Source organism: Phoxinus phoxinus, assembly GCF_949152265.1.
Source record: "Phoxinus phoxinus genome assembly, chromosome: 6".
NCBI classification, from domain to species: domain Eukaryota; kingdom Metazoa; phylum Chordata; class Actinopteri; order Cypriniformes; family Leuciscidae; genus Phoxinus; species Phoxinus phoxinus.
Genome location: NC_136881.1, coordinates 6,757,257 through 6,771,992, shown reverse-complemented (window position 1 = coordinate 6,771,992; position 14,736 = coordinate 6,757,257). Strand labels below are relative to the sequence as shown.

At 38.5% G+C, this 14,736-nt stretch overlaps 1 protein-coding gene across 4 annotated transcripts; it reads left to right on the top strand.

Annotated features, from left to right (window-relative positions):
* The first annotated feature begins 66 nt into the window (after nt 1-66).
* On the top strand, nt 67-12,897 carry LOC307001163 (monocyte to macrophage differentiation factor 2). Of its 4 annotated transcripts, XM_079617356.1 has the most exons (8): nt 67-217; nt 2,557-2,638; nt 7,255-7,415; nt 8,640-8,714; nt 10,844-10,945; nt 11,052-11,121; nt 11,206-11,395; nt 11,583-12,897. In XM_079617356.1, exons 1-8 carry the CDS (start codon nt 204-206, stop codon nt 11,588-11,590), a joined length of 702 nt encoding a protein of 233 aa, XP_079473482.1. In that variant the 5' UTR covers nt 67-203; the 3' UTR covers nt 11,591-12,897. The 4 variants fall into 4 exon arrangements, with proteins under 4 accessions (XP_079473482.1, XP_079473481.1, XP_079473483.1 ...); XM_079617355.1 differs by having other exon boundaries at nt 11,206-12,897; XM_079617357.1 differs by lacking the exon at nt 67-217 and adding an exon at nt 650-752 and having other exon boundaries at nt 11,206-12,897.
* The last annotated feature ends 1,839 nt before the right edge of the window (nt 12,898-14,736 follow it).

The following is a 14,736-nucleotide window of genomic DNA, read 5'->3' as shown; positions in this document are numbered from 1 at the left end:
GACCGGTTTCCTGAGGCCGTTACATGCTCTCTACTTCCGGATTATCGCTCATAATGATCGCTTCGTTGTGTAGTTCAACACCCGAATGATGTTTCGGAGAGAAAAAAACGTTAATACATTCGTGTGTCGCTGAGTGATGAGCTCTGAACTGAATCTACGACGTTTTTATAGACTCGCGCAACTGTTGGATTTCACGCGTTTAAATGAAACTTATAAGGTGAGTAACGTTAATTGTGGCGACGCTGGAGATGAAAGAAAATAGAGAGATTAAATTAGCGACTGTTATGAATAGAGAGGCGAGGGTATTGTCAATGCTGTCGTTTTTCTGTCTAGCTGTCTTTTGTGATATGATACCCACGCGCCACAAAGAGAAACTAAACGTTACTCGTTTGCGTGGGTAATATATGTTTATATTTAAACCTGTGCGTGTCGATTCTTGAAAGTTACGTTGTACTGTTAACATGATGGTAATTTCGAGTGTTAGATGCTCCCTGAACAGATTTGCGTGCTGCCTGACTGATGTTTATGGGAGTGGTTGAAAAACACGGTGTTTTAATGCTTGTTTGCGTAGAACTGTGACCAATGACCATTTTTCAGATTTGACTGTAAACGTAAACCGCGGGAGCATGTACGATTGAGCTCTCGGGGATTCATTGCCGTCTAGCCTACGAAAAGTTGACATCTGGATCTGTTCGGATCATTATCCGAGGATGTGCTGCTGATAGCAAGTGCTAATGGGAAGAGGACACATTGTGAGTGATGCTGGACTGGCTCTACCGTACGGTTTGGTTTCAAGTTGTTAAGGCTCTATTGTTGTTTATGGCTTCATGACGTAACTTTAATTTCCCTCCAAAATCTATTAAATTATTAAAAATACTTTGATAATTTAGCTAATACGGACAGCCACTTGGATTCCCCACTAATACCAGGAACATTTTTTAAATTTCAATATTGTTTTTTATTTTATGTGGCTTACAGTAGCCTACTCCAGAAATTATAAACAAGAAAAAAAAATGAAAAGGCTGAAATTCTTGAAAAAAAGTCGTCCAAATAGTATTTTCTTTTTTTGTCTTTTAAAAAAATATCATTAATATATCAGAAACTTTTGTCTAAAGTTTCACTGTGGCATAAACAGCAGAGCACCATGACTGTGTCATATATATATATTTAAATATATAGGCTATTTGGATCCTTTTATGAATTTTTATTTTTATGTTTTTACAATAGTTTCTTCAGTGTTTTAAACAAAATAATGAGCCAACATCACAAAGAAATTATCAACAGGTCAGGATTTCTTTTTTGTGGGGTGCATGAGTTTTAGTAAGTGTTGACCATTATAATGAATACTAGAACAAATTTAGGCCACGTTATTTGGGTTACTAACAATAGAAATTAGGACAGATGTGGGTTATGCCTTGAACTAGATGTGGTCATTAAGAAACAATCATAGCACAACCACAACCATTGCTTATTTCAGTCTTTATTAACCATCATGATCCTGCTGTGTGGTCAAACAAATCTGTTATTTTTGTTCTAGCAAATATCTGCTCCATCAATCTCATTTTTGAATTCAACTCCTCCGAACATAAACATTTGGGAAAAATATGTACTCGTATCGTCCTTCTGAGTAATGTGCAGTAATTTATACCTCATTACTACTGAATTGGCACATAATGTCTGTCTCTGCATCACATTTCTAAGTTTCTCTATTTGGCAGCAAAACTATAACGTAAATTAGTGGTCTTGAATTAAAAGTGTCACTTTTGTGGTACAAAAGAAGAAGAAAAGAAACCACACACAGCCTCATTCCTTTTCCGTCACAGTCGCATATGTTTCCATGCCAACAGTGACATCAGCACAGTGCAGGGATGTGTAAGGATGAAAGACCCCTCTGCTGTGGTTCTCCATGGTTACCAGCCACTGCCAGCCAACTGCAAAAGTTATTATCTGTCACATGATCAGTTGACCTATATGGTGATTATTAACTCATCAGCAATTATAATAAAACAATGCAATAATGCATTTGATTATTTTTTCTAACACTTTTGTTTAGGGTCATTAGCATGAGGCTAGGATATTACTAGGATATTGGCTATTAGTACTTATAAAGCACATATTAATGCCTTATTCTGCATGACCATGTTCTACATCCCTTAATCATACCCAATAACTATTCATAATTTGTATTGAAATTTCATTGAAAAAGGCTTTTTTTTGTTCATGCTGTACAACATGTTTGTATAAGAGTGAGTGAAATGTGTGGTTACATTTGTGGTGTGTTTTACTGAACAGCATATAGTACTGTTACTTTAACAGTAACAGTAGCCTATATGTTGAGTTGCGGAATTGTTTATTTAATCAAAACATTTTGTAGAAACCACCAGTTTAAAATAATTAACTTTGTTAAACTACATACAAACTCAAATGTCAAGAGCATCATTACCGTAGCTTTAGGTAAGCAGGTAGGTAATAGAATGTTATCTATTTATTTTTCAGTTTATAAGTAATTAGCTTTACCTAATCCTGGATTTTCAAACTCTTTCTTTTTGCTTTCAGATTTATGAACAATCGTGTACCATCGAACAAGAGATATCAGCCAACAGAATATGAACACGCTGCTAACTGTGCCACACATGCGGTGAGTTGTGTGTTTAGAATTAGAATAAGCTAGAATAGGGAGGGATTAAAGAATCCCTCTAGTAGTGCAGTAATCAATTTCTGAAAAACACTGTTGAAAGTGGAACGGACCGAGCACTAAAACACACTTGCAGCTAATCAGGAGTAAGGGGTGTATACACTCATGATGGGGGAGGTGCCTGTGTTGCAGTGTGTTTGTGAATTTAGGGGTGGAGCTATCAAGATAGGGGTGTGAATCTTTTGGGTAGGGTCGTGTTTGTTTTGGTGATTTCAAATATCAACAGGTTTTTTTCAGAATTAGCTTACTGCACCTTTAAATTATGTTTTATTAACAAAGTTCAGGCAGAGCACTTCAAATAATCAACCTATTTAGCACGAGAGGAGGTATATATAGCCGGCCTACCTCTATCCCATGACAGTTTTCCAGCATCCCTTCACCACCTCAACTCCTCAATCTTAAATATTTCCTATCCCAACCAGAAATGGAGGAGTACTCTGGGTTCGGACCAAATTCAGCATGCCAACTATGCATACTTTTAGCCTACTATATCCGATTATATGTGAACTCGTGAAGTGCTCATGGAAGAGATGAGTTTTAAGCTGTTTCTTGGCAATTGTCAGGGATTTGGCTGTCAAGTGAAGTCAAGTCACTTTTATTCATATACCCCTTTATACAATATAGATTGTTTAAAGCAGCTTTAAAGCGATAAAAGGAAAAGTATGTATTTTGGTTGTTGTTCTGCTGAAGTCAGTTCAGTGTTGATTCAGTTCCGTTGTAAAGATCATCAATTATTAAATTAGTTTATTTAATCTATAATGCAGTTCTGCAAAAAATTATGTCATCATCGTTCTCATACAACAGCGTCAGTACAGCCAGATCAATAATATTGTTGAATATTAAGTGTCCCCAACTAAGCCATAGGCGACAGTGGCAAGGAAGCCAAACTCCATTAGGTGACAGAATAGAGAAACCTTGGGAGAAACCAGGCACCAGGGGCCAGTGCTCCGCTGGCCAATGAACGAACACAGTGTGATTATGATTCAGGCTGCATCACAAGTCACAATTCAGATCGGGATCTGTAGCATTCAAATATTCATCCCGTTCCTTTTGCTTGAAGATCGGATTCATCACGCCAATATGGAGCCAAAGCTGGCCATAGGGTCTCTGAGGAGGACCTGTCTGGTTCTTGTGGTCTTTGCTGAGGATCTGTGCCGATGGCTGTCATGTCGGCGAGGCTTTCACAGGGGATTGTCTAGTAGACACGGTCTCTGCTGACATTCAGGGCTGCGTTTTGGTCGTGTCTAGGTGCAGGTCCACCATCTGATCTGGATATGGACCGGATCCAGCTGACTACGGTAACTTTGGGATAAGGATGAGACAAACAGACTAATATTAGCGTATTTGCCATTCTTACGATGTAACAAGTACATCAGGTGTTATAGAAAATGTTCCCGTTTCGGGTTTACCTAATTTATGCAGCCTAAAAATCTTTTAACTGATTTGAATAGAAATAGAATAGAAATTGATAATGTGTTAAATGTATGCCAGGTTAAAGAGACATGTTTTTAGTCTAGATTTAAACTGACAGAGTGTTTCTGCTTCCCAAACAATGCTAGGAAGACTATTCCAGAGTTTGGGTGCTAAATAAGAAAAAGATCTAACTCCTGCCTCTTGATTTTGATGTTGTATTATCAACTGGCCATCATTTTGAGATTGCAATAGACGTGAAGGACTCTAATGTGTTAAGATCTCACTAAAGTACTGAGGAGCTAAACCATTTAATGCTTTGTAAGTAATTAGCAAGATTTTAAAATGTATGCAATGTTTAATAGGGAGCCAGCCAATGCATTGTTGACAGAACCGGGCTAATATGGTCATACTTCCTGGTTCTAGAAGAACTAGTCCATTTTGGATCAGAGTTTGTTTATTAAGTGTGCAGGGCAACCACCCAATAGACCATTACAATAATCTATCCTTGAGGTCATGAACACTGAACTAACTTTAGTGCATTTGTCATTGAAAACATATGTCGTAATTTAGATAGATTTTTAAGATGGAAAAATATTTTACAGATGCTAGAAATGTGGCCTTCAAATGAAGAGGGTTGGGAAGATCCTTCCACTAGCAAGGAACAGTGAACAAAAACGTTCTTGAGATTAATTGTGTGCTTCTCTGTGATGGTACCATGCAATGTTCACTTACAGACCGGCAGAGGTGGAAAGTCCAGGTTCAGAAAGTAAAAGTCCTCCTCAGTATTTTGTTCCAATCACCTGGATTTGCTAATTAGCACAGTTTTTCAGCCAGGAGATAGAACTAATTAGTGAAATCAGCTGACTGAGTTCATGGGTGGAATAAACATATGGCAGGACTTTTACTTTCTGACCCCTGGACTTTCCACCTCTGCAGACCGGAAGCTCCTTGAAGGCACATCACTCATAAGAGAGAGTGGAGGTTGGAGGGTGCTGAGCCCGTGGCCGTCCTGTAGGCAAGAACCAATGTCGTGAACTTGATGCGAGACACAACCGGAAGCCAGTGCAAAGAGATAAACAGTGGTGTGACGTGGGCTTGTTAAAGACCAGGGGCCGTATTCACAAAGAATTTTATCTTATCACTAGGAGTACTCCTAAATCGCACTAAAAGATTTTAGCTAGGAGTGTTCTCTTAAAAGTTATTCACAACGCCTTTCAGACCTACTCTTAGTAAGGAAAAATGACAACTCCTAAACTAAGAGTGAGTCTTCGTTGCTATGGATGACGTCAATTCTCATGCACGAGCTTCCTCGCAATGATCACGGTGATTGGTTGTGAGATGACAGGGCCATCATGCGAACCATAACACAGACGCACCAAATCATGGAATTACGACATCTAAATATGTCTGTGTCCTACACAAAATAATAATAATAATGTCATCGAAATGCATATATAATGACATGTTTGTGCAGGCTCCAGTGAAGTGTAATTCTAAAAAGGCAGAGAGAGAGAGAGAGAGAGAGAAAAGTTGTGAATTAAATTAAATTAAATCAAGGTAGCCTAATACCCTAATGAAAACCGCCACTTGCCTAATAATGAAAAACGACACTTGCATTAACACTTGCTTGGTTAATTGACATCCTATTAGCCTAAATAGACTACTTAAAGCAAGGAAATATTGCTCCTATTAAGTAATGTAATAGTTGAATGACGTTGGATTATGAACTCGCCAAAACGGAAAAGCAACCCCAACTGGACGCAGGATCAGTTACTGCTGCTGGCCCAGTTGGTGCAGGAAAAAAAAACATAATAAAAGGGAAATTCGGCACTGGGATACAACATCGAGAATTGTGAAGTTTGCATCGAACACAATCTGGGTATTGATGGAGTGGGTTTTCTTTCTATTCACAAACACGTCCTCATCCTGACGTGGTGCAATTATTTTAATATGTGTCTATAGCACCGACCACTCCGGGCACACCGACAATATCCATAAAGCTGGCTTTGTTTCTTTGGATTGGCGAATGTCCAATACAAAGGAAAACTTATGAACTGTCGAATAATATGGGGTCTACAGAGTGCATTGATGGTTTGGTGGATATTTACCGATGGCTGGGATATCGCTAGATCGTCGGCATTACACAATTGCATTTTCCCCGTTGCCAGGTAGCGAAGTATTATCAAACATTTAAATTCGGCACTGATTGGGTTGTTGCGATTAGTTGGCGCTGTTATTGCATCCCTCACAAGATCCACAACAATCAGTATCCCCTCACGGTTAAGGCGGTGTCTTTGTAATAACTCCGTGTCATTGGCTGTCTCCAACACACTGTGTCGCGCGGCGATTTTAAGATCCTTTGTGAATAGGTCTTAGTGAGTTAGGAGTCCTCTCGACTTCTTTTAAGCTGTCCCAGACTTAGGTGCTACTTTTAGGGCTAAAATGCTTCGTGAATTACTCTTAGTGAAAAAAATGAGGAGTCCTAAAGTTAGGAGTGACACGCCCATTATTTTTAGGAGTTGCTCCTAAATTCGCCAGTTAGGAGCTACTTTTAGCCTTAAAATTCTTTGTGAATACGGCCCCAGTTGAGTTGCTGCATTCTGGATCATTTGTAGGGGTTTGATTGCACATGTTGGAATTCCAGCGAGAAGAGCATTGCAGTAGTCCAGCCTAGAAATGACAGGCCCTGGGTGAGAAGTTGCATGCTCAGTTAGGAAAAGCCTGATCTTCCTGGTGTTGTACTGTGCAAACTTACATGATCATGGTGTAGTAGCAATGTGGTCTTTGAAGGTCATCTGGTCATCAAAGATTACCCCAAGATTCCTGGCCGAACTTGATGTGATTATTGTTGTTGAAGCTAGCTGGATAATAAAGTTGTGCTGTACTGACGGGGTGGCTGGGAAGACGAGAAGCTCTGAAAAGAATAGCTGTGTGTCATCAGCAATGATTGGAGAAACCATGTGCCTGTATAATGGGTCCCAGTGATGTAGTGTATATGGAGGAGAGGAGAGATCCAAGAGGTCCATACTTGAGCATGAGTATACATATACTAAATAAATGCCATACATTTGTTTTGAATTTATTTCCTATAGTTTACTGCACATATTGTTCTATTTAAATAATCTGTGATTATATTTTATTCTCAGCTCTGGATCATTCCCAGCATTGTGGGTGGGATCTTGTTGTACTTCTTATCTGATGACCACTGGGAGGAGATTTCAGCATGGCTTTATGGGGCAGGACTATCAAGTCTTTTCATCATATCCACAGTTTTCCATACTGTCTCCTGGAAAAAGAGTCATCTCCGGTAAGACTTTGATATGAGCTAAATACACTTTTTTTATTAGAATATTGTTCAATTTGTGTACTGGGAATTGACCTATGGCTAAGCCACGCCCCCAAACGCGATGAGCCAATCACAGTGCGCATAGCTAACCCAATACACTCGAACATTCTCTGCTTCCACATTCATTTAATTCGTTTTTATATGTTTTTTGTTGTTGTTGTCATTTTAAGTTTAAAATGGTCAAACAGTGTGCATGGGGTACATGCAACTCCAACACTAGGTATCCCGAGAGGCTGGGAGATGGTGTGTATTTTTTACCCTTTCCCAAGCCACATCTCCGAGTAAAGTGTCTGCTCTGGATTAAGTTATGCGGTAACGTTAGACCACAACACCAACTAAACGTGGATAAATTAAACAAGGATGTCTACATCTGTTCTAAGGAAAGTCAACAACGTATTTGAACGTTATCTTTAACATCTCTAATGTAACGTTAGCCTAACATTAGAAAACGTTAACGTTAGCTTCTAGCTGCGTTGTACATCATGTCACTTAGCTTCATTAACATATCTGTAAATAACCGAGATAACAAATGTTAGCAATGTTGTGCTGAATGATTCATGTAAATACTGAAGCACCAAACTAACGGAGAGGTAAGCTACTCTTGGTAAAGATGGTAAACAGGCTTGTCCTGGAAACGTATGCAACTTATACCTGTGCATTTTTTATTTGATCATGAACCATTAATTACATATTGAAGCACAACATTTTTAGACAACTTTCTACCAAAACAACTGGGGAACTTTGTGTTTTTTGCGGTTTATCACGTTTACACTGTGACCTATACATTTTTGCCTGGAGCTGAAGGTTTTCATCGTCCTTCTCAACAATAAAATTATTAATATAAACCTCCAATGCATAGTTAAGGCCCCTTTGGTGACTTCGAGATGATATATAATCTTATCTTTCTGTGTCCAAAAATCATCAATTGCCTCCTGTGAAATGTCTCCTACTGTGACAGCTGCCATAGCGCCTGTCGCCGAGTGTGGACTGTTTGTCCGAGTGAGTGGAGGGGGCGTGGCTTAGCCGTAGGTCAATTCAGACACTTGAACATGAATGTGATTTCGTTTTCATTTTGTGAATTCCAGCGAGTGTAGCTTGAAAAACCTTTTAGGCCTAACTGATTATCCATCTTAATATTTATATACACATGTGCTTGAGAAGTGATATGTTACTTTACTTTTTTAGATCGGTTGAACACTGTTTCCACATGTGCGACAGGATGGTGATCTATTTCTTCATTGCTGCATCCTACACACCATGGTGAGCTCATGTACTGAGTGAATGTTGTTTATGCATCAATTTAATTTTTAAAGTTTTAAGTCTGCATTAAGGATTAATGGTTTTGTTGTTGGCTTTCATAAATTGACACAGTTAGAAGTGCAGGTTGGTAGTTAGGGCTACGCTCACACTGTCAGTTTTTGGGATTGTCAACCGCATTTATTTACAGGCAAAAGTGCCGTGTGTTACAAGTATATCTCTGTCGCTGTAAGATACCGAAACCACACATAAAAACCCACAACATACGGTAGATGCCCGTTTGTGCAGCGCAGAGCGGCTCACTTGGACTGTGATGTGACAGAGTAGTTGTCCAGTCCGGTTGTGTTCACACAGCGCGGGTTATAGAATGCGGTTGTCACTCCCATTAATCACTGTGTGAACGTAACTGTATTAAGGACTCAAATACAGGACTGAGGCCCTGTTTACACCTGGTATTAAGATGTGTTTTGGTCGATCAGATCACAAGTAGACGAGGGAAACACATTCCCGATTACACCTGGTGTTTTAATACATCTCTTTTGTCAACTTTCAACCACTTCTGTCCTGATTTCTTCGAGGAGAGGGTCTATAGGCGGGTAAATTAATGGACTTTTTCAGATCTTTCGATGTAATGAACGAAATTAGCTCACACAATTTACATATGAACATAACCATGGAAAACAGAAAATCATACGGAGAGCAGTAGGTAGCTTTCGTTTTTGCTCTGACCATGCCTGGACACGCAGTGAGTGTGTGTTAGAAATCAGGAATGGTGAGAGAACATTGTGCTTGGTACGTTTTTCGTCTTCAAACCAAACTTGGGTCTTTACCCAACAAAGTTTAAATCCTGTCTGTCCAGCACGCTTCCCATAATGTTTATGCATTTAGGCAGTGAGTGAGCGGTCTTTTGCGCTGTTTGAACTCATTAGACCTCATGAGCGTCTACACTACTACAGCAATCTGGTCAAATGAGTTTTCAACTACCTCTGGAAGTGGTTGAAAGTGGACAAGCTCAAGAAATTTTAGATCCCATTTACACCTGTAGGCTGTATTTAGCGTTGTCCACTTGTGTTCCAATCGACCAAAACGCATCTGTTTTAGCAGAAATACTGATGGTGCCATAGATTCTGTTAACACAGAAAAATGTTCCTTATTTTGGAGCAGCATTAATTCTATAAAAGGATGTGTTGCTTAAAGTCACAAAATTATATGATTTTTGTTCTCTGATGACATGTTTACTGGCGCGAATTTACTGGACCTACATTTTCTCTTGTTCAAGAACCTGTTTCACTCTGATATACACTGATGAGCCAAAACATTATGACCAGTCACAGATGAAGAGAATATTGTCTATCATCTTCTAATAAGACTACATATTAAGGTCTGGGTAGATTAGATGGTAAGCAAACAATCAGTTCCTGTAATTAACGTGTTGGAGGCAGGAGAAATGAGCAGGAATAAAGATATGAGCGACTTTGACAAGGTCAAAATTGTAATGGCAAGGAGACTGGCTCAGAGTATCTCTGAAATGGCAAGGCTACTCCCTGTCAGCAGTGGTGAGAATTTACCAACAGTGTTACGAGGAGGAACAAACCACAAACCGGCGACAGGGTGTTGGGCAAGGCTTATTGATGCACGAGGGTAAAGAAGGTCGCGAATTCTATATCATGCCGACTTTAAACTTGCAATATTTTGACACTTAGTTGTATTGACTTGATTTAAAATTTAATTTCAAGGCAAACAAGTATTCGGAGAAATAGCGATCATTTTCTGAAGTATGTTAAACTGATATAACTGAAAACAATTCTCAGCCCAACTCACATTTTATTCAACAGACATGTTTAGTTATAGTAAAATAATGTACTTGTTTTGATCAATTACTAAGAAGTCAGATGTTGAATTAGTCTTTTCAGTGCTTTGAGTATAGTTGTTTTCCTATTTGTGACCCAGGTGCATAGCCTTGAGTTATGAATCTCAATTGTACTTTTACATTTATGTTATCCTAATGGATTTACAGTGCATTCTGAATGAACATTTAGAGTTTATATTCCCTGGGAATCAAACTGTGAGACTTTCGCAGATAGTTGGTGTCCGAAGCACCATTAATTAAGGATGTAATGGCTTTATGGCAGGCTGACGCTGCGGGAGCTTGGTCCATGGGCTGCCCACATGCGTTGGGTTGTCTGGGTGATGGCCACTGTAGGAACTGCCTATGTATTCTTTTTCCATGAAAGGTGAGCACGTGTTTGACAAATTACAAATAGTGTTTATTTCTACTTACATTTTCACTTTGGTACATTTTCTGTGCTACAGATGTTTCTTGTGTCCTTTGTGTTACAGGTTTAAAGTTGTAGAGCTGATTTGTTACATAGCAATGGGTGTTTTTCCCGCCCTTGTCATCCTCTCTATGGTAAGAAAATGAACGCTTTCAGGTGAAAATGTCATGGCAGACTAATTAGAATAAAAATGAAATATCTGTCTGTTTTCCTTATAGGCAGACAGGTCAGGTCTGTGTGAGCTGCTGGTTGGTGGCGGGTGTTATGTGTTGGGCATTGTGTTCTTTAAAAGTGATGGAATAGTGCCCTTTGCTCACGCTATATGGCATCTCTTTGTTGCAATGGGAGCAAGCATCCATTACTATGCCATCTGGAAGTACCTGTACACACCTCTCAATCAACCAACCAGTACGGCCCGGTGACACACCTATGCATACACCTAACCACAAATCATTTGAATAATATCATTTGAATATATATTTGCCACTACAGTGCTAAAATTCGACTAAAGCATAAACAATATTGTTTGTTTTTTTCTCTTGTGTTTTGGCTAGCGAACAGTTTGACTGATGTAACTCTTGTCACTTATTAATAGGTCTTTAACTAGCACAGAAATTACAACTAGCCTTTGTGAGACTACAGACAGCAGGGGTCATTTTGGACCTGAAGCCGTGTGCAATCCTGTGACTGATAAAGGATCCAGAACATGAATATTTCTGGAAAAGTCTATGGACGTATTACATGACGGTTTACAATTTTTTAAAAGGTATATACTGAGCAAATGTAAATCACTGCCAGATATTTGTAAAAACACTCATCCTGGATAGTAATTACTTGACTACAGTTTAAAGGTATTTCTGTAGTGTTTTTTTTAAATTGATGTAATATTATTCTGCCAATTCTGCCACTGCCAGTGGGGAGATATTCTTATTTCTGTCAGAAATATGAGTACATTTCCTATTACTGTACACAGTATCGATTCTCCATGCTTCTAGTCTAGTGCAAGTTTGTTGCATTTTTGGATGTGTAATGTCTTTGGAAAATGCCACAAGTGCTTGATGACAATGTCCAGGGAAAGATTTGCTTAAAGATCTCATGGCTTAAAGGAAAAGTTTAGTTTTTTTTTACTCATACCACATTATGATTGTGTTTTTCAAAACTTGCTTAATTTAATGTACTAAAATAGAATTCAACATTTTAAATAATATACAATTATTTAATCAACTCGACTACAATAGGGTTTCAGCAACAACAACACAATTTAAGGGTTAGGTCACAGCTCACTGTTTCATGACTTGCATGGGATTTTAAAGTGCCCCTATATGCTTTTTCGAATAATACCTTCGAGTAACATAGCTGTTTGTGAATGTAAAAGGTCTGCAAAGTTTTAAAGATCAAAGTGCATGACAAATAAAAATGATTGTCTTCTTTGAGAAAGGTTTGATTCTGAACTGCCGAAACGAGTCGTCTGCGATTCCAGGCTCACTTCCATTAAAATGTGTTACAATGTAATGGTCTTCATTGGTTGCTCGCGAACAACGTCTGACCCGCCCTTAAACACTGTAGTTGTAGCTGAGGCCTGGAAGAGTTTGGTTCGTGTTGTCGACATGTCGAAAAGATTCTGTTTTCAGCGCTGCGAATCCACTTTGCATGCACTTACACAAAAGGATGAGGACTCGCGCTGGAATTGATACGACATTGTTACATCTTTCGTATCACTGTTTATTCAAGCGCTGAGGAAGCCTACAAAGCTGAAATAGGCGTTTCGTTTCCGACATGTGCTGTAAGCTGTTGACCAATCACATCAGACTGGGCCGTCTGAAAATTTCGTCTAATTTTTTAATTTTGGATGCATGTAAATCTATTGAAGGAGAGCCCCAAAGTTAGGAACCTTTAAAATAGCATAATAGGGGCACTTTAAAGGCTTTTGCCCATTTTACTGCTCTCAATTCCAGTGAAAATGTTTTATTTTATTTATTTATAAAAAATTTCAGCTGTTGTAGATATTATATTACAATCATGCTTTACAGGATATGAAAAACAGATATACACTGAAAATCGCCAGCTATTTGCCTTCATCATTTAAAGGTTTCATGAACAGGAGAAAAAATTACACAGATTTTTGGTTAGGTTCACCTTTTGATCTCTTTTAACTCAATAAAGGAACAGTTAGGCTACACAAAAACTGAAAATTCTGTCATTATTTAGGCCGTTTACACCTGGTGTTAAGATACTTTTGGTTGATTGGATCACAAGGAAGTCTCTTTTGTCCATTTTCAACCACTTCTGTCCTGATTTCTTCGAAGGGAGGGTCTATGGGCGGGTAAATGTATGATTTTTTTTCCAGATATTTCTATCTAATGGACAAAATAAGTTTTTATGAACACCCCCGGAGACGAGAGAAAAACATACGGAGAGCAGCAGCTTTCGTTTCTGCTCTGACATCCGCAAGACCACGCTGTAAACAATGTGAGTGTGTGTTAGATATCAGGAATGTTGAGAGAACATTGTGCTTGGTACGTTTTTTGTCTTAAAACCAAACTTGGGCCGACAGCCGACAAAGTTTAAATCCCGTCTGGCTAGCACGCTTCCCATAATGTTTACGCATTAGGTGAGTAGGCGGAGAGTAGATGGTCTTGCGATCTGATCAATCTGTTTGAACACATTGGACCACATGAACGTTTACACTACGAAAACATTCCGGTCAAATGCGTTTTCGACTACCTCTAGAAGTGGTTGAAAGTGGACAAGCTCAAAACGTTTTAAATCCTGTGTACACCTGTATTTAGTGTTGTCCACTTGTGTTCCAATCTACCAAAACGCATCTTAATACCAGGTGTAAACAGGGCCTTAGTTCCAAACTCTTATGTTTTGTCTTTCTTCTGTAGATTACTAAATGCAGATTTTTCAGTCTAAATATGGGCTTTCCAACTTCATAAATACTAAAACTGCAACAATAAAATGCCATAAAAAGGTTCCTCATTTTTTGTTCTATGCGAGAAAGAAAATCATAGCGGTTCGGAACAATATGAGGATGTAAATAATGGCAGAATTTTCATTTTTGGATTAATTATCCAAAAGACACATATAAGACATAATATAAGATGGTTTTTAGTACCATCTCAGCTTCAACTTCTGATTCCCAATGGTCAAGGTTTGTAAATTAGCCGTCTTCCATTGGACTGATCAGCCAAAGCTCTTCCTCTCAGGGTTGCTAAATCACTGGCTGGTAATCACAATCCATTTTTGTTGCGCTCCCTTAGCCCATTCATATTTTAATAACATTTTAACGTTGAAAATAAATTGAACATTGGTTTATTGTCATGTTGATCAGGGCTAATAGGTGATCAGGGGCACTCTTGCTGTCACAACCATTGTCAAGTAAAATGAAACATGGGCACGCTTACACACAAACAGTCTGCTTCGTATTTCTCCAACTAATAAACTAAAGTCTATTTAAAAAGTATTTAAATATGGCCTTTACAATAACGTAAAGCTCTTAAATGTCAGAATAACATAATTTTTCCCAAAATGTGCATTTGTTATTGTTTTACATCTTAAAATAACTGATATTTAATGTATTATGAATATAGAAAGTGTTTAGTCAATAGTTGTATTCCACATGTACATAATCATATTTAGCTATAAATGCATTCTAATGTTGATATTTATGTTTGCTCTGTTAAGACTATACATTTCATAAGGATTTCATTAGTGTTTTTTGGAAAAGTATTTTTTTTTTCTTCTAA

Bases quoted from the DNA above. Each gene is read 5' to 3' on its own strand.
- LOC307001163 (XM_079617355.1), top strand. The intron at 10,946-11,051 runs GTGAGCACGTGT...TTTGTGTTACAG, and splicing joins GTATTCTTTTTCCATGAAAG to GTTTAAAGTTGTAGAGCTGA. The intron at 11,122-11,205 runs GTAAGAAAATGA...TTTTCCTTATAG, and splicing joins CCCTTGTCATCCTCTCTATG to GCAGACAGGTCAGGTCTGTG.